Below are 25,498 nucleotides of genomic sequence, written 5' to 3'. Positions count from 1 at the left end.
AGTCCCAATATGTACTGTTGAACTGTAGTCCCAATATGTACTGTTGAACTGCAGTCCCAATATGAACTGTTGAACTACAGTCACCTCGTGACACCAGGGGATTATGCAACAACACGATCACACAGTCAGCACACACGACATTGAAATACACGCTAACGCGGAGTTATCCTATTCACAAAATAGGAAAGTAAATTGTTAGCCTGGATGCTTTTTTTGACTGTAGTTATTCATCTTATGTAAAAAATAAATAAAACTAAGAAAAACATTTTGTGGTTTAGATTGAGTGTCGGGTGTAAGTGGAGGGAGGAGCAGGGATGTGTGGGAGAGAGGTGACGTCACATGACGTCTGACATAACGTTGATCAACATAATCAATCATATGATCAATATGGGAAATATCGGTCAAAGGGACCAGCATTGCTGTTGCAACAACGCACCCAACCAATCACGTTAGGTACATACTTAATATCTAGATATCGATCTAAAAACTTTGTCACAACTAGCTACGTTCGTTCAACTTGCCATAGTGTCAGTCAAGAGTCATTTACCTCTGAAGTCACACTCGGCCAACACAATGTAAATAACTTCCGGATCCAGGTGGCAAAACATCTCCTTCATGGTCCTCACGATCTCGTCCTTGTCCTGAGAAGTAGCCGAGATGCCTCCTGAGTTTGTCGAAACGAGCATATCAGTACTACCGTGGTCGTGAGAGTTAGTCCCGGTGTTGAATTCACTTCTCGACAGCGGAGCGCCGTCACTCGTTCCCGGTATTCGGTAGTAGTTGTCGTTGTCGTTTGACAACCCGGGTACTCTGGCCGGGCTATGGCCGTTTTTCTTTTTCCTTGGCATTCTCAGTGTGCTAATGTTTAAAAACAGTTGTCTTAGATAAGTATCTGACTAGCGTGGTGTTGTGGCCATGTTAAAAACAACGGAAGAAGCTGGTTTGAGGAAGCTGGGCTGAAACAACAGCAGCGCACCAAGCGGCGGGGTTGGTCAACTACAGTTCGTCCTGATAGATACTGGAGAGAGAGAGAGAGAAATAAGACCACGGGGAAATCCTGCCAAATCAACAAGATGTTGTCGTTATGTTGTTGTTCATTTAAATCCATTTCAATTCAAGGGCCTTTATTGGCATGCCAAAAGTAAGTGAGGTAGATAATATACAAAAGTGAAATAAACAATAAAAATTAACAGTAAACAATACACTCACAGAAGTTCCAAAAGAATAAAGACATGTAAAATGTCATATTATATATATATATATACAGTGTTGTTACAATGTATAAATGGTTGAAGTACAAAAGGGCAAATTAATAAGCATAAATATGGGTTGTATTTACAATGGTGTTAAATCCTTGTCTTTTACATTTATTAATATCTGCAACTTTGGTACACTGGCATAATATAAGTGCCCTGTCTGCTATTCTAATTTATTTGGTACAGTATTGAAAACTCCTTCCAAACCTCATAAATTATATTCCGGTCATGCACAAACCTAGAATCAGTTTTCCCCTCCACAACTTCAACCCCTATCCATTCAGGGAGCTTCTAAATACTGACCTGGGATCAGCATCTCCTGTCGGCTTTTTATGTTCCTGCAATCTAAGAAAAAAGAAGAAGAAGGGGGAAGTTGGCGTTTGGTTTTTCCGAGTCCCGCTTGATGAGGTGTGTTGCAGTACCCCGGTCAGACCGAGGACGGCGCCGTCCACCCAGCGTCCACAGAGGGGACATTCAAACTGCTGAGACTGGCTGCTGAGACTGGAGACACGGAGCTTTGTGCCGAAACTAAAAACACACACACAACCTCATGAATTAAACCCGCTCATTGGTGAGGTAAATATCATACAGGAATTACATGTTGGGTTTATTTTTGGTGGACCGCGGCTACTGTTTGCAGATATTTTTGGCTCGTAGTTGTATGTGTACAAAAAGCTTTCTTTTGTGATAATTGTGATGTTGGAGAGGGAGGGCGACGATTGCATTTTTTTACAACCAAGAGAAGTAAGCGCCACTGTAAGGAAACGATGTGGAGAGAGAGACAGAGACAGAGAGAGCTTGAAGTTGAAACAAACATAACGAAGTTGATCTATCTTTATTTTCCTGGACAAATAAAGTTGTTTTTTACTTCTAAACGCTAAACATGACAGGAAGTCGTTCGCAGAAAGAGGTCTTGAGAATAACTATTATCCGTGAATTTAATTTCTGTCTCTTTTGGTAACAACAGTGATGTGCAAATGTGATGGTGTTCTCTGTGAGTAGTTTGAGGCCTAGGCTAACGATGCTAACAATGCTAACGATGCTAACAACGCTAACATTGCTAAAAATGCTAGCTGGTTAGCTTAGCTTAGCATACACAGTGCGGGTCTTGTGAACCAACTACCATGGCTAGCTAGCTAGCTAGCATCGCAACTCATCCTGCAATAGTAGTATGTTTATTTTTATAGATATTAATTTGATTTGTCGGACTCTTTCAACAGACACACAGGTGTAATGGTATATATATTGTATTTGAAAACGCAAACCAAACCGGTGGCTACAAAACATTTAACGTTAATCTTTATGTAAGAACATGCGATTGCAGAGCGGATATCGCGCTGGTTAGCTAACATGCTAACTAGCACAGCCAGGATTTTTTACAATTTTTAATTATACAAAAAAAAAAACTTCATTCAGGGAGACATTTCTCCCTAGTCGACTGACGCGCGCCTATTCCCCTCGCAGTCTATCGCATAAATAATAATCAGAAGCACAAAACCGTGTTTTAAAAACGATGTTTTTTTGAGAAGTGCGGTAGAATGGCTGTGTTGATGTGTGTTTTGTTTCCTGGCCTATAGAGGCCAGTAGAGGACTGTGTGGATTAAAACGACGACAAGCATGGAGTTCCCGCAGCAGCAGAAACCGGCGGGGGACAGCAAGATCACCTACCCGCCCGGAGTGAAGGAAATCACGGAGAAGATAAGCAACGATGAGGTGGTGAAACGGCTGAAGGTTAGTCGGTTAAAACCAACCCCCCCCCCCATGGCCATCTGCCAAGACTGACTGAGCTAGGATGTGTTCAGGTGGTTTGCAGAGACCTAGTGAGCTTGGGGGGGGGTTCTCACTGTAAACATACTGTAGCTATCTCTTCAGACTCACTACATCAATGTCCAGCACACTGGCCGATTACCAATAACGCCCAAACTCTGTAAACATGAAAGACACCTGCTACAGCCGAGTTAAGTCGTGCTCTAGTATAGGCAGGGAGAGAGAGAGACTGAGATGGAGGTAAAAACAAACATAGCTTTTTCAGAGACGGTAGCTATCTATGGTCAGGGGAATTGTTTTGTTTTTTTCAATAACGTTGCTACTCTGCTGGGAAGCCAGAGGTGTAATAGGTGACGTTGTCATGGTACCGGACCACGGTCATAGATCTAGAACACCGTGACGTCAGTGTTCTTTATGATGTCGTTGTGTATGACGTCATGCACGAGTAGGAGGTCTGCCTTGTGTACCTGCGGTATGATGTCATGAATAGAAGGTGTGGGGGGACCGACCACCTCTCTGTGTGTCTGCTGTGATGCTGCTGCTGTTTTTTGTTCTGTGGAGGATAGACAGGCAGGCAGAGGGCCAACAGACAGGCAGGCAGGCACGCAGAGGGCCAACAGACAGGCAGGCAGGCACGCAGAGGGCCAACAGACAGGCAGGCAGGCACGCGGAGGGCCAACAGACAGGCAGGCAGGCACGCAGAGGGCCAACAGACAGGCAGGCAGGCACGCAGAGGGCCAACAGACAGGCAGGCAGGCACGCAGAGGGCCAACAGACAGGCAGGCAGGCACGCAGAGGGCCAACAGACAGGCAGGCAGGCACGCAGAGGGCCAACAGACAGGCAGGCAGGCACGCAGAGGGCCAACAGACAGGCAGGCACGCAGAGGGCCAACAGACAGGCAGGCACGCAGAGGGCCAACAGACAGGCAGGCAGGCACGCAGTTGGCCGGCTAGCTAGCTAGTGCTGGGTATGAGTTCTGACTATATAAAAACCCAGTTGGCCGGCTAGCTAGCTAGTGCTGGGTATGAGTTCTGACTATATAAAAACCCAGTTGGCCGGCTAGCTAGCTAGCGCTGGGTATGGGTTCTGACAATATAAAAACACAGCTAGCTAGCTAGCGCTGGGTATGGGTTCTGACTATATAAAAACCCAGTTGGCCGGCTAGCTAGCTAGTGCTGGGTATGAGTTCTGACTATATAAAAACCCAGTTGGCCGGCTAGCTAGCTAGTGATGCACGAGTAGGAGGTCTGCCTTGTGTACCTGCGGTATGATGTCATGAATAGAAGGTGTGGGGGGACCGACCACCTCTCTGTGTGTCTGCTGTGATGCTGCTGCTGTTTTTTGTTCTGTGGAGGATAGACAGGCAGGCAGAGGGCCAACAGACAGGCAGGCACGCAGAGGGCCAACAGACAGGCAGGCAGGCACGCAGAGGGCCAACAGACAGGCAGGCAGGCACGCAGAGGGCCAACAGACAGGCAGGCAGGCACGCAGAGGGCCAACAGACAGGCAGGCAGGCACGCAGAGGGCCAACAGACAGGCAGGCAGGCACGCAGAGGGCCAACAGACAGGCAGGCAGGCACGCAGAGGGCCAACAGACAGGCAGGCAGGCACGCAGAGGGCCAACAGACAGGCAGGCAGGCACGCAGAGGGCCAACAGACAGGCAGGCAGGCACGCAGAGGGCCAACAGACAGGCAGGCAGGCACGCAGAGGGCCAACAGACAGGCAGGCAGGCACGCAGAGGGCCAACAGACAGGCAGGCACGCAGAGGGCCAACAGACAGGCAGGCAGGCACGCAGAGGGCCAACAGACAGGCAGGCAGGCACGCAGAGGGCCAACAGACAGGCAGGCAGGCACGCAGAGGGCCAACAGAAAGGCAGGCAGGCACGCGGAGGGCCAACAGACAGGCAGGCAGGCACGCGGAGGGCCAACAGACAGGCAGGCAGGCACGCGGAGGGCCAACAGACAGGCAGGCAGGCACGCGGAGGGCCAACAGACAGGCAGGCAGGCACGCGGAGGGCCAACAGACAGGCAGGCAGGCACGCGGAGGGCCAACAGACAGGCAGGCAGGCACGCGGAGGGCCAACAGACAGGCAGGCAGGCACGCGGAGGGCCAACAGACAGGCAGGCAGGCACGCGGAGGGCCAACAGACAGGCAGGCAGGCACGCGGAGGGCCAACAGACAGGCAGGCAGGCACGCGGAGGGCCAACAGACAGGCAGGCAGGCACGCGGAGGGCCAACAGACAGGCAGGCAGGCACGCGGAGGGCCAACAGGCAGGCAGGCACGCGGAGGGCCAACAGACAGGCAGGCAGGCACGCGGAGGGCCAACAGACAGGCAGGCAGGCACGCGGAGGGCCAACAGACAGGCAGGCAGGCACGCGGAGGGCCAACAGACAGGCAGGCAGGCACGCGGAGGGCCAACAGACAGGCAGGCAGGCACGCGGAGGGCCAACAGACAGGCAGGCAGGCACGCGGAGGGCCAACAGACAGGCAGGCAGGCACGCGGAGGGCCAACAGACAGGCAGGCAGGCACGCAGAGGGCCAACAGACAGGCAGGCAGGCACGCAGAGGGCCAACAGACAGGCAGGCAGAGGGCCAACAGACAGGCACGCAGAGGGCCAACAGACAGGCAGGCAGAGGGCCAACAGACAGGCAGGCAGGCAGGCACGCAGAGGGCCAACAGACAGGCAGGCAGGCAGGCACGCAGAGGGCCAACAGACAGGCAGGCAGGCAGGCACGCAGAGGGCCAACAGACAGGCAGGCAGGCAGGCACGCAGAGGGCCAACAGACAGGCAGGCAGGCACGCAGAGGGCCAACAGACAGGCAGGCAGGCACGCAGAGGGCCAACAGACAGGCAGGCAGGCACGCAGAGGGCCAACAGACAGGCAGGCAGGCACGCAGAGGGCCAACAGACAGACAGACAGGCAGGCACGCAGAGGACCAACAGACAGACAGGCAGACAGGCACGCAGAGGGCCAACAGACAGACAGGTACGCGGCAGGCCAACAGACAGACAGGCAGGCAGGCACGCGGAGGGCCAACAGACAGGCAGGCACGCGGAGGGCCAACAGACAGGCAGGCACGCGGAGGGCCAACAGACAGGCAGGCACGCGGAGGGCCAACAGACAGGCAGGCACGCGGAGGGCCAACAGACAGACAGGCAGGCACGCGGAGGGCCAACAGGCAGGCAGGCACGCGGAGGACCAACAGACTTGCAGGCACGCGGAGGGCCAACAGACAGGCAGGCACGCGGAGGACCAACAGACAGGCAGGCAGGCACGCGGAGGGCCAACAGACAGGCAGGCACGCGGAGGGCCAACAGACAGGCAGGCACGCGGAGGGCCAACAGACAGTTTAAAAATGCTTCTACCCTGACTTGGGCAGGAGCTCATCGGAACTGAGAACCGGCACCTCACATGTTCTACTGCTTGAGTTCCTGTTACTCGTATAGAATAATAGATCCAAAGTATTGTGTAGCTCCTGCAACTAAACATAAACAGAACTGGGCCAGTACCTAAACAGAACCTATTTCAGTCCAAGTCCAAGCACTGAGCTAAACTATAGTAACCCCCTTACACAGATTTTTAAATGAGCTGTGTCTGTGCATGGGAGCCGTTTGGACAGTCTTACTGACAGTTGTGGCTGTTTTGTTTGATTTATCGTTGTCTCTACCTTCTTTGTGCTGTTGTCTGTGCCCAATAATGTTTGTACCCTGTGTTGTGTTGCTACCATGTTGTGTTGCTACCATGTTGTTGTCATGTTGTGTTGCTACCATGTTGTGTTGCTACCATGTTTATGTTGTCATGTGTTGCTACCGTGTTGTCATGTTGTGTTGCTACCATGCTGTTGTTGTGTTGCTACCATGTTGTCATGTTGTGTTGCTACCATGTTGTTGTCATGCTGTGTTGCTACCATGTTGATGTTGTCATGTGTTGCTACCATGTTGTGTTGCTACCATGTTGTTGTCTTGTTGAGTTGCTACCATGTTGTCATGTTGTGTTGTCATGTTGTGTTGCTACCATGTTGTTGTGTTGCTACCATGTTGTTGTCATGCTGTGTTGCGACCGTGTTGATGTTGTCATGTGTTGCTACCATATTGTGTTGCTACCATGTTGTTGTCATGTTGTTGTCATGTTGTGTTGCTACCATGTTGTTGTGTTGCTACCATGTTGTCATGTTGTGTTGCTACCATGTTGTTGTCATTTTGTGTTGCTACCATGTTGTCATGTTGTGTTGCTACCATGTTGTCATGTTGTGTTGCTACCATGTTGTGTTGCTACCATGTTGTTGTCATGTTGTGTTGCTACCATGTTGTTGTCATGCTGTGTTGCTACCATGCTGTGTTGCGACCGTGTTGATGTTGTCATGTGTTGCTACCATGTTGTGTTGTTACCATGTTGTCATGTTGTGTTGCTACCATGTTGTTGTCATGCTGTGTTGCTACCATGCTGTGTTGCGACCGTGTTGATGTTGTCATGTGTTGCTACCATCTTGTGTTGCTACCATGTTGGTGTCATGTTGTGGTGCTACCATGTTGTCATGTTGTGTTGCTACCATGTTGTTGTGTTGCTACCGTGTTGTTGTCATGTGTTGCTGCCTTGCTATGTTGTCTTCGGTCTCTTTATGTTATGTTGTGATGTCGTCTTCGGTCTCTTTATGTAATGTTGTGATGTCTCTTGCCGTGATGTGTGTTTTGTCCTATATTTATATGTTATTTTTAATGTTTAATCCCAGCCCCCATCTCCACAAGGAGTCCTTTTGGTAGGCCGTCATTCTAAATGAGAATTTGTTCTTAATTGCCTCGTTAAATGAAAATAGACAATATCCTGTTTTGTAGAAGAATAGATAGATACATAGAGCACGAGAACAGCCGTCCATGACGAGAGATGCCAGGTCATCTCCAATGTTCAAGCTCCTTCCTGTCACTATGGCAACCGGACTGTGAACCAGGTACTGCACAGCTGCAGCTTTTTCTTCCTGGGTCTAGGTCAAAAAGCACCCTATTCCCTATATAGTGCACTACTTTAGACCAGAGCCCTATTCCCTAAATAGTGGTACTACTATAGACCAGAGCCCTATTCCCTATATAGTGGTACTACTTTAGACCAGAGCCCTATTCCCTAAATAGTGGTACTACTATAGACCAGAGCCCTATTCCCTATATAGTGGTACTACTATAGACCAGAGCCCTATTCCCTATATAGTGGTACTACTTTAGACCAGAGCCCTATTCCCTATATAGTGGTACTACTATAGACCAGAGCCCTATTCCCTATATAGTGGTACTACTACTACTACTGACCAGAACCTCAACACACTTCTCAGAAGACAACTACTTTATACAGTCTATCTATCGTTTGTTTTATTTAACAAGTCAGTTAAGAACACATTTTTATTTACAACGACGACTAAACCCTAACGCATGACCGACTTTCGTTAAAAAAACCCGGTTGGCCGGCTAGCTAGCGCTGGGTATGGGTTCTGACTATATATATAAACACAGCTAGCTAGCTAGCTAGCGCTGGGTATGGGTTCTGACTATATATAAACACAGCTAGCTAGCTAGCGCTGGGTATGGGTTCTGACTATATATAAACACAGCTAGCTAGCTAGCGCTGGGTATGGGTTCTGACTATATATAAACACAGCTAGCTAGTTAGCGCTGGGTATGGGTTCTGACTATATATATAAACACAGCTAGCTAGCTAGCGCTGGGTATGGGTTCTGACTATATATAAACACAGCTAGCTAGTTAGCGCTGGGTATGAGTTCTGACTATATAAAAACCCAGTTGGCCGGCTAGCTAGCTAGTGCTGGGTATGAGTTCTGACTATATAAAAACCCAGTTGGCCGGCTAGCTAGCTAGTGCTGGGTATGAGTTCTGACTATATAAAAACACAGCTAGCTAGTTAGCGCTGGGTATGAGTTCTGACTATATAAAAACCCAGTTGGCCGGCTAGCTAGCTAGTGCTGGGTATGAGTTCTGACTATATAAAAACACAGCTAGCTAGCTAGTGCTGGGTATGAGTTCTGACTATATAAAAACCCAGTTGGCCGGCTAGCTAGCTAGCGCTGGGTATGAGTTCTGACTATATAAAAACCCAGTTGGCCGGCTAGCTAGCTAGTGCTGGGTATGAGTTCTGACTATATAAAAACCCAGTTGGCCGGCTAGCTAGCTAGTGCTGGGTATGGGTTCTGACTATATAAAAACACAGCTAGCTAGCTAGTGCTGGGTATGGGTTCTGACTATATAAAAACCCAGTTGGCCGGCTAGCTAGCTAGTGCTGGGTATGAGTTCTGACTATATAAAAACCCAGTTGGCCGGCTAGCTAGCTAGTGCTGGGTATGGGTTCTGACTATATAAAAACCCAGTTGGCCGGCTAGCTAGCTAGCGCTGGGTATGAGTTCTGACTATATAAAAACCCAGTTGGCCGGCTAGCTAGCTAGTGCTGGGTATGGGTTCTGACTATATAAAAACCCAGTTGGCCGGCTAGCTAGCTAGTGCTGGGTATGGGTTCTGACTATATAAAAACCCAGTTGGCCGGCTAGCTAGCTAGTGCTGGGTATGGGTTCTGACTATATAAAAACCCAGTTGGCCGGCTAGCTAGCTAGTGCTGGGTATGGGTTCTGACTATATAAAAACCCAGTTGGCCGGCTAGCTAGCTAGTGCTGGGTATGAGTTCTGACTATATAAAAACCCAGTTGGCCGGCTAGCTAGCTAGCTAGTACTGGGTATGAGTTCTGACTATATAAAAACCCAGTTGGCCGGCTAGCTAGCTAGTGCTGGGTATGGGTTCTGACTATATAAAAACCCAGTTGGCCGGCTAGCTAGCTAGCGCTGGGTATGAGTTCTGACTATATAAAAACCCAGTTGGCCGGCTAGCTAGCTAGTGCTGGGTATGGGTTCTGACTATATAAAAACCCAGTTGGCCGGCTAGCTAGCTAGTGCTGGGTATGGGTTCTGACTATATAAAAACCCAGTTGGCCGGCTAGCTAGCTAGTGCTGGGTATGGGTTCTGACTATATAAAAACCCAGTTGGCCGGCTAGCTAGCTAGTGCTGGGTATGGGTTCTGACTATATAAAAACCCAGTTGGCCGGCTAGCTAGCTAGTGCTGGGTATGGGTTCTGACTATATAAAAACCCAGTTGGCCGGCTAGCTAGCTAGTGCTGGGTATGGGTTCTGACTATATAAAAACACAGTTGGCCGGCTAGCTAGCTAGTGCTGGGTATGGGTTCTGACTATATAAAAACCCAGTTGGCCGGCTAGCTAGCTAGTGCTGGGTATGGGTTCTGACTATATAAAAACCCAGTTGGCCGGCTAGCTAGCTAGTGCTGGGTATGGGTTCTGACTATATAAAAACACAGCTAGCTAGTTAGCGCTGGGTATGGGTTCTGACTATATAAAAACCCAGTTGGCCGGCTAGCTAGCTAGTGCTGGGTATGGGTTCTGACTATATAAAAACCCAGTTGGCCGGCTAGCTAGCTAGTGCTGGGTATGAGTTCTGACTATATAAAAACCCAGTTGGCCGGCTAGCTAGCTAGTGCTGGGTATGAGTTCTGACTATATAAAAACCCAGTTGGCCGGCTAGCTAGCTAGTGCTGGGTATGAGTTCTGACTATATAAAAACCCAGTTGGCCGGCTAGCTAGCTAGTGCTGGGTATGAGTTCTGACTATATAAAAACCCAGTTGGCCGGCTAGCTAGCTAGTGCTGGGTATGGGTTCTGACTATATAAAAACACAGCTAGCTAGTGCTGGGTATGAGTTCTGACTATATAAAAACCCAGTTGGCCGGCTAGCTAGCTAGTGCTGGGTATGGGTTCTGACTATATAAAAACACAGCTAGCTAGCTAGTGCTGGGTATGGGTTCTGACTATATAAAAACACAGCTAGCTAGCTAGTGCTGGGTATGGGTTCTGACTATATAAAAACCCAGTTGGCCGGCTAGCTAGCTAGTGCTGGGTATGAGTTCTGACTATATAAAAACCCAGTTGGCCGGCTAGCTAGCTAGTGCTGGGTATGGGTTCTGACTATATAAAAACACAGCTAGCTAGTGCTGGGTATGAGTTCTGACTATATAAAAACCCAGTTGGCCGGCTAGCTAGCTAGTGCTGGGTATGGGTTATGACTATATAAAAACACAGCTAGCTAGCTAGTGCTGGGTATGGGTTCTGACTATATAAAAACACAGCTAGCTAGCTAGTGCTGGGTATGGGTTCTGACTATATAAAAACACAGCTAGCTAGTTAGCGCTGGGTATGGGTTCTGACTAAATAAAAACACAGCTAGCTAGTTAGCGCTGGGTATGGGTTCTGACTATATAAAAACACAGCTAGCTAGCTAGCTAGCGCTGGGTATGAGTTCTGACTATATAAAAACCCAGTTGGCCGGCTAGCTAGCTAGTGCTGGGTATGGGTTCTGACAATATAAAAACCCAGTTGGCCGGCTAGCTAGCTAGTGCTGGGTATGGGTTCTGACTATATAAAAACCCAGTTGGCCGGCTAGCTAGCTAGTGCTGGGTATGGGTTCTGACAATATTCCTACCAGCCTAGACCTCAACATGCATGGTCAGCTTTGTCATGTGGATCACCATTTCAGTCTGTTTGTCCAATGAGCTGACTCCTAGACCCAGTGATGGCTTCTGATTGGGCCTCCTACAAAGACCTAGTGATGACTTCTGATTGGGCCTCCTACAAAGACCTAGTCATGGCTTCTGATTGGGCCTCCTACAAAGACCTAGTGATGGCTTCTGATTGGGCTTCCTACAAAGACCTAGTGATGGCTTCTGATTGGGCCTCCTACAAAGACCTAGTGATGGCTTCTGATTGGGCCTCCTACAAAGACCTAGTGATGACTTCTGATTGGGCCTCCTACAAAGACCTAGTGATGGCTTCTGATTGGGCCTCCTACAAAGTGCCTTGATTCTAAAGTCAGCGAGAGGATGGGAGGGAAGTGTTTGGCATTGTGGAGGTTGATGGGAGGGAAGTGTCTAGCTGTGTGGAGGTTGATGGGAGGGAAGTGTCATGGCTGTGTGGAGGTTGATGGGAGGGAAGTGTCATGGCTGTGTGGAGGTTGATGGGAGGGAAGTGTCATGACTGTGTGGAAGTTGATGGGAGGGAAGTGTCATGGCTGTGTGGAGGTTGATGGGAGGGAAATGGTATAAACTGACTGACTTGACACTCAACAACCCATATTAAAATCAAGAGCTGAATGTCTGAATGTGTATCAATGTTAGTTGGTTAAAACGTCTCAGATTATGGTCTGTGACGTTCATGAAGAAACGGGTCTGGTTCTGACCCAGTAACGACTGACTAGAGTTAGGGGAACTGGGGGTTCTGATTGGCTGTCGCGTTCATGGAGAAACGGGTCTGGTTCTGACCCAGTAACGATTGACGGGTCAAAGTTCAGGGCTTTTGACTTTATAGAGGTGATAGAAAAGGTTCCCAACTGTTATACTGGAGTGAAAGTAAAAATATATTTTTTTTAATAGAAAATGACTCAAGTGAAAGTCACCCAGTAAAATACTACTGGAGTAAGTCACCCAGTAAAATACTACTGGAGTAAGTCACCCAGTAAAATACTACTGGAGTAAGTCACCCAGTAAAATACTACTGGAGTAAGTCACCCAGTAAAATACTACTGGAGTAAGTCACCCAGTAAAATACTACTGGAGTAAGTCACCCAGTAAAATACTACTGGAGTAAGTCACCCAGTAAAATACTACTGGAGTAAGTCACCCAGTAAAATACTACTGGAGTAAGTCACCCAGTAAAATACTACTGGAGTAAGTCACCCAGTAAAATACTACTGGAGTAAGTCACCCAGTAAAATACTACTGGAGTAAGTCACCCAGTAAAATACTACTGGAGTAAGTCACCCAGTAAAATACTACTGGAGTAAGTCACCCAGTAAAATACTACTGGAGTAAGTCACCCAGTAAAATACTACTGGAGTAAGTCACCCAGTAAAATACTACTGGAGTAAGTCACCCAGTAAAATACTACTGGAGTAAGTCACCCAGTAAAATACTACTTGAGTAAGTCACCCAGTAAAATACTACTTGAGTAAGTCACCCAGTAAAATACTACTGGAGTAAAAGTCACCCAGTAAAATGCTACTGGAGTAAAAGTCACCCAGTAAAATACTACTGGAGTAAGTCACCCAGTAAAATACTACTGGAGTAAGTCACCCAGTAAAATACTACTGGAGTAAGTCACCCAGTAAAATACTACTTGAGTAAGTCACCCAGTAAAATACTACTGGAGTAAGTCACCCAGTAAAATACTACTGGAGTAAGTCACCCAGTAAAATACTACTGGAGTAAAAGTCACCCAGTAAAATGCTACTGGAGTAAAAGTCACCCAGTAAAATACTACTGGAGTAAGTCACCCAGTAAAATACTACTGGAGTAAGTCACCCAGTAAAATACTACTTGAGTAAGTCACCCAGTAAAATACTACTTGAGTAAGTCACCCAGTAAAATACTACTTGAGTAAGTCACCCAGTAAAATACTACTGGAGTAAAAGTCACCCAGTAAAATGCTACTGGAGTAAAAGTCACCCAGTAAAATACTACTGGAGTAAGTCACCCAGTAAAATACTACTTGAGTAAGTCACCCAGTAAAATACTACTGGAGTAAGTCACCCAGTAAAATACTACTTGAGTAAGTCACCCAGTAAAATACTACTGGAGTAAAAGTCACCCAGTAAAATGCTACTTGAGTAAAAGTCACCCAGTAAAATACTACTTGAGTAAAAGTCACCCAGTAAAATACTACTTGAGTAAGTCACCCAGTAAAATACTACTTGAGTAAAAGTCACCCAGTAAAATACTACTGGAGTAAGTCACCCAGTAAAATACTACTGGAGTAAAAGTCACCCAGTAAAATGCTACTGGAGTAAGTCACCCAGTAAAATACTACTTGAGTAAGTCACCCAGTAAAATACTACTGGAGTAAGTCACCCAGTAAAATACTACTGGAGTAAGTCACCCAGTAAAATACTACTGGAGTAGAAGTCACCCAGTAAAATACTACTTGAGTAAAAGTCACCCAGTAAAATACTACTTGAGTAGAAGTCACCCAGTAAAATACTACTTGAGTAAAAGTCACCCAGTAAAATACTACTTGAGTAGAAGTCACCCAGTAAAATACTACTTGAGTAAAAGTCACCCAGTAAAATACTACTTGAGTAAAAGTCACCCAGTAAAATACTACTTGAGTAAAAGTCACCCAGTAAAATACTACTTGAGTAAGTCACCCAGTAAAATACTACTTGAGTAAGTCACCCAGTAAAATACTACTGGAGTAAAAGTCACCCAGTAAAATGCTACTTGAGTAAAAGTCACCCAGTAAAATACTACTTGAGTAAAAGTCACCCAGTAAAATACTACTTGAGTAAGTCACCCAGTAAAATACTACTTGAGTAAAAGTCACCCAGTAAAATACTACTGGAGTAAGTCACCCAGTAAAATACTACTGGAGTAAAAGTCACCCAGTAAAATGCTACTGGAGTAAGTCACCCAGTAAAATACTACTTGAGTAAGTCACCCAGTAAAATACTACTGGAGTAAGTCACCCAGTAAAATACTACTGGAGTAGAAGTCACCCAGTAAAATACTACTTGAGTAAAAGTCACCCAGTAAAATACTACTTGAGTAGAAGTCACCCAGTAAAATACTACTTGAGTAAAAGTCACCCAGTAAAATACTACTTGAGTAGAAGTCACCCAGTAAAATACTACTTGAGTAAAAGTCACCCAGTAAAATACTACTTGAGTAAAAGTCACCCAGTAAAATACTACTTGAGTAAAAGTCACCCAGTAAAATACTACTTGAGTAAAAGTCACCCAGTAAAATACTACTTGAGTAAAAGTCACCCAGTAAAATACTACTTGAGTAAGTCACCCAGTAAAATACTACTTGAGTAAAAGTCACCCAGAAAATACTACTTGAGTAAAAGTCACCCAGTAAAATACTACTTGAGTAAAAGTCACCCAGTAAAATACTACTTGAGTAAAAGTCACCCAGTAAAATACTACTTGAGTAAAAGTCACCCAGTAAAATACTACTTGAGTAAAAGTCACCCAGTAAAATACTACTTGAGTAAAAGTCACCCAGTAAAATACTACTTGAGTAAAAGTCACCCAGTAAAATACAACTTGAGTAAAAGTCACCCAGTAAAATACTACTTGAGTAAAAGTCACCCAGTAAAATACTACTTGAGTAAAAGTCACCCAGTAAAATACTACTTGAGTAAAAGTCACCCAGTAAAATACTACTTGAGTAAAAGTCACCCAGTAAAATACTACTTGAGTAAAAGTCACCCAGAAAAATACTACTTGAGTAAAAGTCACCCAGTAAAATACTACTTGAGTAAAAGTCACCCAGTAAAATACTACTTGAGTAAACGTCACCCAGTAAAATACTACTTGAGTAAAAGTCACCCAGTAAAATACTACTTGAGTAAAAGTCACCCAGTAAAATACTACTTGAGTAAAAGTCACCCAGAAAAATACTACTTGAGTAAAAGTCACCCAGTAAAATACTACTTGAGTAAAAGTCACCCAGTAAAATACTACTTGAGTAAACGTCACCCAGTAAAATACTACTTGAGTAAACGTCACCCAGTAAAATACTACTTGAGTAAAAGTTTCTGGTTTTGAATATCCGTTAAGTATCAAAAGTAAAAGTATTAATCATTTCAAATTCCTTTTATTAAGCAAATATTATTTATTTATTTATGGATAGCCAGGGGCCACACTCCAACACTCAGACATCATTTACAGATAGCCAGGGGCCACACTCCAACACTCGGACATCATTTACAGATAGCCAGGGGCCACACTCCAACACTCGGACATCATTTACAGATAGCCAGGGGCCACACTCCAACACTCGGACATCATTTACAGATAGCCAGGGGCCACACTCCAACACTCAGACATAATTTACAGATAGCCAGGGGCCACACTCCAACACTCGGACATCATTTACAGATAGCCAGGGGCCACACTCCAACACTCAGACATCATTTACAAAGGAAGCATTTGTGTTTAGTGAGTCTGTCAGATCAGAGGCAGTAGGGATGACCAGGGATGTTCTCTGTTTAGTGAGTCCTCCAGATCAGAGGCATTAGAGATGACCAGGGATGTTCTCTGGTTAGTGAGTCCTCCAGATCAGAGGCAGTAGGGATGACCAGGGATGTTCTCTGTTTAGTGAGTCCTCCAGATCAGAGGCAGTAGGGATGACCAGGGATGTTCTCTGTTTAGTGAGTCCTCCAGATCAGAGGCAGTAGGGATGACCAGGGATGTTCTCTGTTTAGTGAGTCCTCCAGATCAGAGGCAGTAGGGACGACCAGGGATGTTCTCTGTTTAGTGAGTCCTCCAGATCAGAGGCAGTAGAGATGACCAGGGATGTTCTCTGTTTAGTGAGTCCTCCAGATCAGAGGCAGTAGGGATGGACCAGGGATGTTCTCTGTTTAGTGAGTCCTCCAGATCAGAGGCAGTAGGGATGACCAGGGATGTTCTCTGTTTAGTGAGTCCTCCAGATCAGAGGCAGTAGGGACGACCAGGGATGTTCTCTGTTTAGTGAGTCCTCCAGATCAGAGGCAGTAGAGATGACCAGGGATGTTCTCTGTTTAGTGAGTCCTCCAGATCAGAGGCAGTAGGGATGACCAGGGATGTTCTCTGTTTAGTGAGTCCTCCAGATCAGAGGCAGTAGGGATCGGTAGATTGAGCCAGAGAGCGACAGAGAGTGTGAGGCAGAAGCAGAGCTCTCTGGTCTTCTCCCCTCATTCTCCCGCCTGTGTTTCAGCACCCATCCCCCCCTCCACTCCTGTCTGCAGCTTGGTTACTGCTGCTCTGTGCCTCCTCTGTGCGGAGGAAGAAGTGGTGTCTGCTGGGTCCTAGTGCTAGGGGCGTTCTGCTGGGTCCTAGTGCTAGGGGCGTTCTGCTGGGTCCTAGTGCTAGGGGCGTTCTGCTGGGTCCTAGTGCTAGGGGCGTTCTGCTGGGTCCTAGTGCTAGGGGCGTTCTGCTGGGTCCTAGTGCTAGGGGCGTTCTGCTGGGTCCTAGTGCTAGGGGCGTTCTGCTGGGTCCTAGTGCTAGGGGCGTTCTGCTGGGTCCTAGTGCTAGGGGCGTTCTGCTGGGTCCTAGTGCTAGGGGCGTTCTGCTGGGTCCTAGTGCTAGGGGCGTTCTGCTGGGTCCTAGTGCTAGGGGCGTTCTGCTGGGTCCTAGTGCTAGGGGCGTTCTGCTGGGTCCTAGTGCTAGGGGCGTTCTGCTGGGTCCTAGTGCTAGGGGGTTCTGCTGGGTCCTAGTGCTAGGGGCGTTCTGCTGGGTGGAGTTGAGTCTCTCTGTTGAGCGGGAGAGAGAATGAGAGTTTACAACTCGTTTCATCTAGTTCTATTCAAATCATACATTAGATTACATGGGAGCTGGTTTTATTCCAGTTGTACATTAGTAATGGGAGCTGGTTTCATTCCAGTTGTACATTAGTAATGGGAGCTGGTTTTATTCCAGTTGTATATTAGTAATGATACATTAGTAAAGGGAGCTGGTTTTATTCCAGTTGTACATTTAGTAATGGGAGCTGGTTTTATTCCAGTTGTACATTAATAATGGGAGCTGGTTTTATTCCAGTTGTACATTAGTAATGGGAGCTGGTTTTATTCCAGGTGTACATTTAGTAATGGGAGCTGGTTTTATTCCAGTTGTATATTAGTAATGGGAGCTGGTTTTATTCCAGTTGTACATTAGTAATGGGAGCTGGTTTTATTCCAGTTGTACATTAGTAATGATACATTAGTAATGGGAGCTGGTTTTATTCCAGTGGTACATTAGTAATGATACATTAGTGATGGGGGCTGGTTTTATTCCAGTTGTACATTAGTAATGGGAGCTGGTTTTATTCCAGTTGTACATTAGTAATGGGAGCTGGTTTTATTCCAGGTGTACATTTAGTAATGGGAGCTGGTTTTATTCCAGGTGTACATTTAGTAATGGGAGCTGGTTTTATTCCAGTTGTACATTAGTAATGGGAGCTGGTTTTATTCCAGTTGTACATTAGTAATGATACATTAGTAATGGGAGCTGGTTTTATTCCAGTTGTACATTAGTAATGATACATTAGTAATGGGAGCTGGTTTTACTCCAGTGGTACATTAGTAATGGGAGCTGGTTTTATTCCAGTTGTACATTAGTAATGGGAGCTGGTTTTAATCCAGTTGTACATTAGTAATGATACATTAGTAATGGGAGCTGGTTTTACTCCAGTGGTACATTAGTAATGGGAGCTGGTTTTATTCCAGTTGTACATTAGTAATGGGAGCTGGTTTTATTCCAGTTGTACATTAGTAATGATACATTAGTAATGGGAGCTGGTTTTACTCCAGTGGTACATTAGTAATGGGAGCTGGTTTTATTCCAGTTGTACATTAGTAATGGGAGCTGGTTTTATTCCAGTTGTACATTAGTAATGATACATTAGTAGTGGGAGCTGGTTTTATTCCAGTTGTACATTAGTAATGGGAGCTGGTTTTATTCCAGTTGTACATTAGTAATGGGAGCTGGTTTTATTCCAGTTGACCTATATGGACCAGACCTTAACCAATCATCTCTCTCTAGATGGTAGTGAAGGACCAGACCTTAACCAATCATCTCTCTCTCTAGATGGTAGTGAAGGACCTACATGGACCAGGCCTTAACCAATCATCTCTCCCTGTAGATGGTGGTGAAGACCTACATGGACATGGACCAGGACAGCGAGGAGGAGAAGCAGCAGTATCTGAACCTGGCTCTCCATCTGGCCTCAGAGTTCTTCCTGAGGAACCCCAACAAGGATGTGCGTCTCCTGGTGGCCTGCTGCCTGGCTGACATCTTCAGGATCTACGCCCCTGAGGCCCCTTACACCTCACACGACAAACTGAAGGTAACTGGTCTAACCTTCATCTAACCTTCGACACAACCATAACCCCCACACCTCACACGACAAACTGAAGGTAACTGGTCTAACCTTCATCTAACCTTCACATAACCATAACCCCCACACCTCACACGACAAACTGAAGGTAACTGGTCTAACCTTCATCTAACCTTCAACACAACCATAACCCCCACACCTCACACGACAAACTGAAGGTAACTGGTCTAACCTTCATCTAACCTTCAACACAACCATAACCCCCACACCTCACACGACAAACTGAAGGTAACTGGTCTAACCTTCATCTAACCTTCAACACAACCATAACCCCCACACCTCACACGACAAACTGAAGGTAACTGGTCTAACCTTCATCTAACCCATACACCTCCCCGGTATGGGACATTACCCTTTATAAAACCATAACCCATACTGGACACTACCTTTTATAAAGCCATAACCCATACTGGACATTACTCCTTTATGAAACCATTACCCTTTATAAAACCATAACCCATACTGGACATTACCCCTTTATAAAACCATGACCCTTTATAAAACCATAACCCATACTGGACACTACCTTTTATAAAGCCATAACCCATACTGGACATTACTCCTTTATGAAACCATTACCCTTTATAAAACCATAACCCTTACTGGACATGACCCTTTATAAAACCATAACCCATACTGGACATTACCCTTTATGAAACCATAACCCTTTATAAAACCATAACCCATACTGGACATTACCCCTTTATAAAACCATGACCCTTACTGGACATGACCCTTTATAAAACCATTACCCATACTGGACATTACCCCTTTATAAAACCATAACCCATACTGGACATTACCCCTTATAAAACCATAACCCTTTATAAAACCATGACCCTTACTGGACATTACCCCTTTATAAAACCATGACCCTTACTGGACATTACTCCTTTATAAAACCATAACCCATACTGGATATTACCCCTTATAAAACCATAACCCTTTATAAAACCATGACCCTTACTGGACATTACTGCTTTATAAAACCATAACCCATACTGGACATTACCTCTTTATAAAACCATAACCCATACTGGACATGACCCTTTATAAAACCATAACCCATACTGGACATTACCCTTTATAAAACCATGACCCTTTATTAAACCATAACCCTTTATAAAACCATGACCCTTACTGGACATTACCCTTTATAAAACCATGACCCTTTATAAAACCATGACCCTTTATTAAACCATAACCCTTTATAAAACCATGACCCTTACTGGACATTACCCTTTATAAAACCATGACCCTTTATAAAACCATAACCCTTTATAAAACCATGACCCTTTATAAAACCATAACCCATACTGGACATTACCCCTTTATAAAACCATAACCCATACTGGGCATTACCCCTTTATAAAACCATGACCCTTACTGGACATTACTGCTTTATAAAACCATAACCCATACTGGACATTACCCCTTTATAAAACCATAACCCATACTGGACATTACCCTTTATAAAACCATAACCCATACTGGACATTACCCCTTTATAGAACCATAACCCATACTGGGCATTACCCCTTTATAGAACCATAACCCATACTGGACATTACCCCTTTATAAAACCATAACCCATACTGGACATTACCCTTTATAAAACCATAACCCATACTGGACATTAGCCCTTTATAAAACCATAACCAATACTGGAAATGACCCTTTATAAAACCATAACCCATACTGAATATTACCCCTTATAAAACCATAACCCATACTGCACATTACCCCTTTATAAAACCATAACCCTTCATAAAACCATAACCCTTTATAAAACCATAACCCTTTATAAAACCATAACCCATACTGGACATTACCCTTTATAAAACCATAACCCATACTGGACATTACCCCTTTATAAAACCATAACCCATACTGGACATTACCCCTTATAAAACCATAACCCTTTATAAAACCATGACCCTTACTGGACATTACCCCTTTATAAAACCATGACCCTTACTGGACATTACTCCTTTATAAAACCATAACCCATACTGGATATTACCCCTTATAAAACCATAACCCTTTATAAAACCATGACCCTTACTGGACATTACTGCTTTATAAAACCATAACCCATACTGGACATTACCTCTTTATAAAACCATAACCCATACTGGACATGACCCTTTATAAAACCATAACCCATACTGGACATTACCCTTTATAAAACCATGACCCTTTATTAAACCATAACCCTTTATAAAACCATGACCCTTACTGGACATTACCCTTTATAAAACCATGACCCTTTATAAAACCATGACCCTTTATTAAACCATAACCCTTTATAAAACCATGACCCTTACTGGACATTACCCTTTATAAAACCATGACCCTTTATAAAACCATAACCCTTTATAAAACCATGACCCTTTATAAAACCATAACCCATACTGGACATTACCCCTTTATAAAACCATAACCCATACTGGGCATTACCCCTTTATAAAACCATGACCCTTACTGGACATTACTGCTTTATAAAACCATAACCCATACTGGACATTACCCCTTTATAAAACCATAACCCATACTGGACATTACCCTTTATAAAACCATAACCCATACTGGACATTACCCCTTTATAGAACCATAACCCATACTGGGCATTACCCCTTTATAGAACCATAACCCATACTGGACATTACCCCTTTATAAAACCATAACCCATACTGGACATTACCCTTTATAAAACCATAACCCATACTGGACATTAGCCCTTTATAAAACCATAACCAATACTGGAAATGACCCTTTATAAAACCATAACCCATACTGAATATTACCCCTTATAAAACCATAACCCATACTGCACATTACCCCTTTATAAAACCATAACCCTTCATAAAACCATAACCCTTTATAAAACCATAACTCTTTATAAAACCATAACCCATACTGGACATTACCCCTTTATAAAACCATAACCCATACTGGACATTACCCCTTTATAAAACCATAACCCATACTGGACATTACCCCTTTATAAAACCATAACCCTTTATAAAACCATAACCCATACTGGACATTACCCTTTATAAAACCATAACCCATACTGGACATTACCCCTTTATAAAACCATAACCCATACTGGACATTACCCCTTTATAAAACCATAACCCTTTATAAAACCATAACCCATACTGGACATTACCCTTTATAAAACCATAACCCATACTGGACATTACCCCTTTATAAAACCATAACCCATACCGGACATTACCCCTTTATAAAACCATAACCCATACTGGACATTACCCCTTTATAAAACCATAACCCTTTATAAAACCATAACCCATACTGGACATTACCCTTTATAAAACCATAACCCATACTGGACATTAGCCCTTTATAAAACCATAACCAATACTGGAAATGACCCTTTATAAAACCATAACCCATACTGCACATTACCCCTTTATAAAACCATAACCCTTTATAAAACCATAACCCATACTGGACATTACCCCTTTATAAAACCATAACCCATACTGGACATGACCCTTTATAAAACCATAACCCATACTGGACATGACCCTTTATAACACCACAACCCATACTGGACATTACCCCTTTATAGAACCATAACCCATACTGGACATTACCCTTTATACAACCATAACCCATACTGCACATTACCCTTTATAAAACCATAACCTGTGTGTATAACCAGGACTGATTAATACGCTGAACCTTTGACCTTCCTCCTGTCCAGGACATCTTCCTGTTCATCACCAGACAGCTGAAAGGACTGGAAGACACCAAGAGCCCACAGTTCAATAGATACTTCTACCTGCTGGAGGTGAGGGGTTAGGGGTTAGACGGTCGTCACTAGTTACCACAGCCACAAAGTCATAATTATAGCTAAACCCCGCCTATTTCTTCAATTTATATTTTTTATTTGTATTTTTTATAAACCTAACCTTAACCACGTGGCTAATCTTAAAGTATGTCCATAAAGCTAAATTTAAAAAACAACGTTTACGATATAACCCATTTTTTTTTACATCTGACAGCTGAATGGGGTTAAAGGTCAGAGGCTGGGGGACCGGCAAGGAAATATCTCAGTTGCATTACGTCTGTCTCTCTGTCTCTCTCTCGGTCTCTCTCTCTCTGTCTCGGTCTCTCTCTGTCTGTCTCTCTCTCGGTCTCTCTCTGTCTCTCTCTCTCTGTCTCTCTCTCTCTGTCTCTCTCTCTCGGTCTCTCTCTCTCGGTCTCTCTCTCTCTCGGTCTCTCTCTGTCTCTCTGTCTCTCTGTCTCTGTCTCTCTCTCTCTCTCTCTCTCTCTGTCTCTCTCTCTGTCTCTCTGTCTCTCGGTCTCTCTCTCTCGGTCTCTCTCTCTCTGTCTCTCTCTGTCTCTCGGTCTCTCTCTCGGTCTCTCTCTCTCGGTCTCTCTCTCTCTCGGTCTCTCTCTCTCGGTCTCTCTCTCTCGGTCTCTCTCTCTGTCTCTCTGTCTCTCGGTCTCTCTCTCTCGGTCTCTCTCTCTCTGTCTCTCTCTCTCTCTGTCTCTCTCTCTCTCGGTCTCTCTCTCTCTGTCTCGGTCTCTCTCTGTCTGTCTCTCTCTCGGTCTCTCTCTGTCTCTCTCTCTCTGTCTCTCTCTCTCTGTCTCTCTCTCTCGGTCTCTCTCTCTCGGTCTCTCTCTCTCTCGGTCTCTCTCTGTCTCTCTGTCTCTGTCTCTCTCTCTCTCTCTCTCTCTCTCTCTCTCTCTGTCTCTCTCTCTGTCTCTCTGTCTCTCGGTCTCTCTCTCTCGGTCTCTCTCTCTCTGTCTCTCTCTGTCTCTCGGTCTCTCTCTCGGTCTCTCTCTCTCGGTCTCTCTCTCTCGGTCTCTCTCTCTCGGTCTCTCTCTCTCGGTCTCTCTCTCTGTCTCTCTCTCTCTCGGTCTCTCTCTCGGTCTCTCTCTCTCTCGGTCTCTCTCTGTCTCTCTGTCTCTCTGTCTCTGTCTCTCTCTCTCTCTCTCTCTCTCTCTCTCTGTCTCTCTCTCTGTCTCTCTGTCTCTCGGTCTCTCTCTCTCGGTCTCTCTCTCTCTGTCTCTCTCTGTCTCTCGGTCTCTCTCTCGGTCTCTCTCTCTCGGTCTCTCTCTCTCGGTCTCTCTCTCTCGGTCTCTCTCTCTCGGTCTCTCTCTCTCGGTCTCTCAATTCAATTCAATTCAATTCAATTCAAGGGCTTTATTGGCATGGGAAACATGTGTTAACATTGCCAAAGCAAGTGAGGTAGACAACATACAAAGTGAAAATATAAAGTGAAAAACAACAAAAATTAACAGTAAACATTACACATACAGAGGTTTCAAAACAGTAAAGACATTACAAATGTCATATTATATATATATATACAGTGTTTTAACAATGTACAAATGGTTAAAGGACACAAGATAAAATAAATAAGCATAAATATGGGTTGTATTTACAATGGTGTGTGTTCTTCACTGGTTGCCCTTTTCTCGTGGCAACAGGTCACAAATCTTGCTGCTGTGATGGCACACTGTGGAATTTCACCCAGTAGATATGGGAGTTTTTCAAATTTGGATTTGTTTTCGAATTCTTTGTGGATCTGTGTAATCTGAGGGAAATATGTCTCTCTAATATGGTCATACATTGGGCAGGAGGTTAGGAAGTGCAGCTCAGTTTCCACCTCATTTTGTGGGCAGTGAGCACATAGCCTGTCTTCTCTTGAGAGCCATGTCTGCCTACGGCGGCCTTTCTCAATAGCAAGGCTATGCTCACTGAGTCTGTACATAGTCAAAGCTTTCCTTAATTTTGGGTCAGTCACAGTGGTCAGGTATTCTGCCGCTGTGTACTCTCTGTTTAGGGCCAAATAGCATTCTAGTTTGCTCTGTTTTTTTGTTAATTCTTTCCAATGTGTCAAGTAATTATCTTTTTGTTTTCTCATGATTTGGTTGGGTCTAATTGTGCTGTTGTCCTGGGGCTCTGTAGGGTGTGTTTGTGTTTGTGAACAGAGCCCCAGGACCAGCTTGCTTAGGGGACTCTTCTCCAGGTTCATCTCTCTGTAGGTGATGGCTTTGTTATGGAAGGTTTGGGAATCACTTCCTTTTAGGTGGTTGTAGAATTTAACGGCTCTTTTCTGGATTTTGATAATTAGTGGGTATCGGCCTAATTCTGCTCTGCATGCATTATTTGGTGTTCTACGTTGTACACGGAGGATATTTTTGCAGAATTCTGCGTGCAGAGTCTCAATTTGGTGTTTGTCCCATTTTGTGAAGTCTTGGTTGGTGAGCGGACCCCAGACCTCACAACCATAAAGGGCAATGGGCTCTATGACTGATTCAAGTATTTTTAGCCAAATCCTAATTGGTATGTTGAAATTTATGTTTCTTTTGATGGCATAGAATGCCCTTCTTGCCTTGTCTCTCAGATCGTTCACAGCTTTGTGGAAGTTACCTGTGGCGCTGATGTTTAGGCCTCTCTCTCTCTGTCTCTCTGTCTCTCGGTCTCTCTCTCTCGGTCTCTCTCTCTCTGTCTCTC

At 45.0% G+C, this 25,498-nt stretch overlaps 2 protein-coding genes across 8 annotated transcripts in view; one reads left to right on the top strand and one right to left on the bottom strand.

The window, feature by feature from the left end:
• Positions 1–1,682, bottom strand: part of LOC110512617 (NEDD4-binding protein 2) — a 50,084-nt gene extending 48,402 nt beyond the window's left edge. The window contains exons 1-2 of the mRNA XM_036989409.1: positions 1,560–1,682; positions 548–1,018 (exon numbers count right to left, since the gene is read on the bottom strand). Coding sequence (XP_036845304.1) covers positions 548–848 — 301 coding nt within the window. The 5' untranslated portion in view covers positions 849–1,018; positions 1,560–1,682. The remainder of the gene's footprint in view (positions 1–547; positions 1,019–1,559) is intronic.
• LOC118936834 (sister chromatid cohesion protein PDS5 homolog A) overlaps positions 1,680–25,498 on the top strand; it is a 90,386-nt gene continuing 66,567 nt past the window's right edge. For 3 of the 7 annotated variants that reach the window (XM_036934264.1, XM_036934259.1, XM_036934266.1), the window contains exons 1-4: positions 1,680–1,832; positions 2,834–2,987; positions 18,742–18,945; positions 22,733–22,819. In XM_036934264.1, the coding sequence (XP_036790159.1) occupies positions 2,874–2,987; positions 18,742–18,945; positions 22,733–22,819 (405 nt within the window). In that variant the 5' untranslated portion in view covers positions 1,680–1,832; positions 2,834–2,873. Of the gene's footprint in view, positions 1,833–1,862; positions 2,001–2,027; positions 2,167–2,230; positions 2,251–2,833; positions 2,988–18,741; positions 18,946–22,732; positions 22,820–25,498 lie in introns of those variants that run through there. The other 4 variants (XM_036934260.1, XM_036934263.1, XM_036934261.1 and 1 more) reach the window with 4 other exon arrangements.

Source organism: Oncorhynchus mykiss, chromosome 10, assembly GCF_013265735.2.
Source record: "Oncorhynchus mykiss isolate Arlee chromosome 10, USDA_OmykA_1.1, whole genome shotgun sequence".
Lineage (NCBI taxonomy): Eukaryota > Metazoa > Chordata > Actinopteri > Salmoniformes > Salmonidae > Oncorhynchus > Oncorhynchus mykiss.
This window is presented reverse-complemented; position numbering and strand designations above follow the sequence as displayed.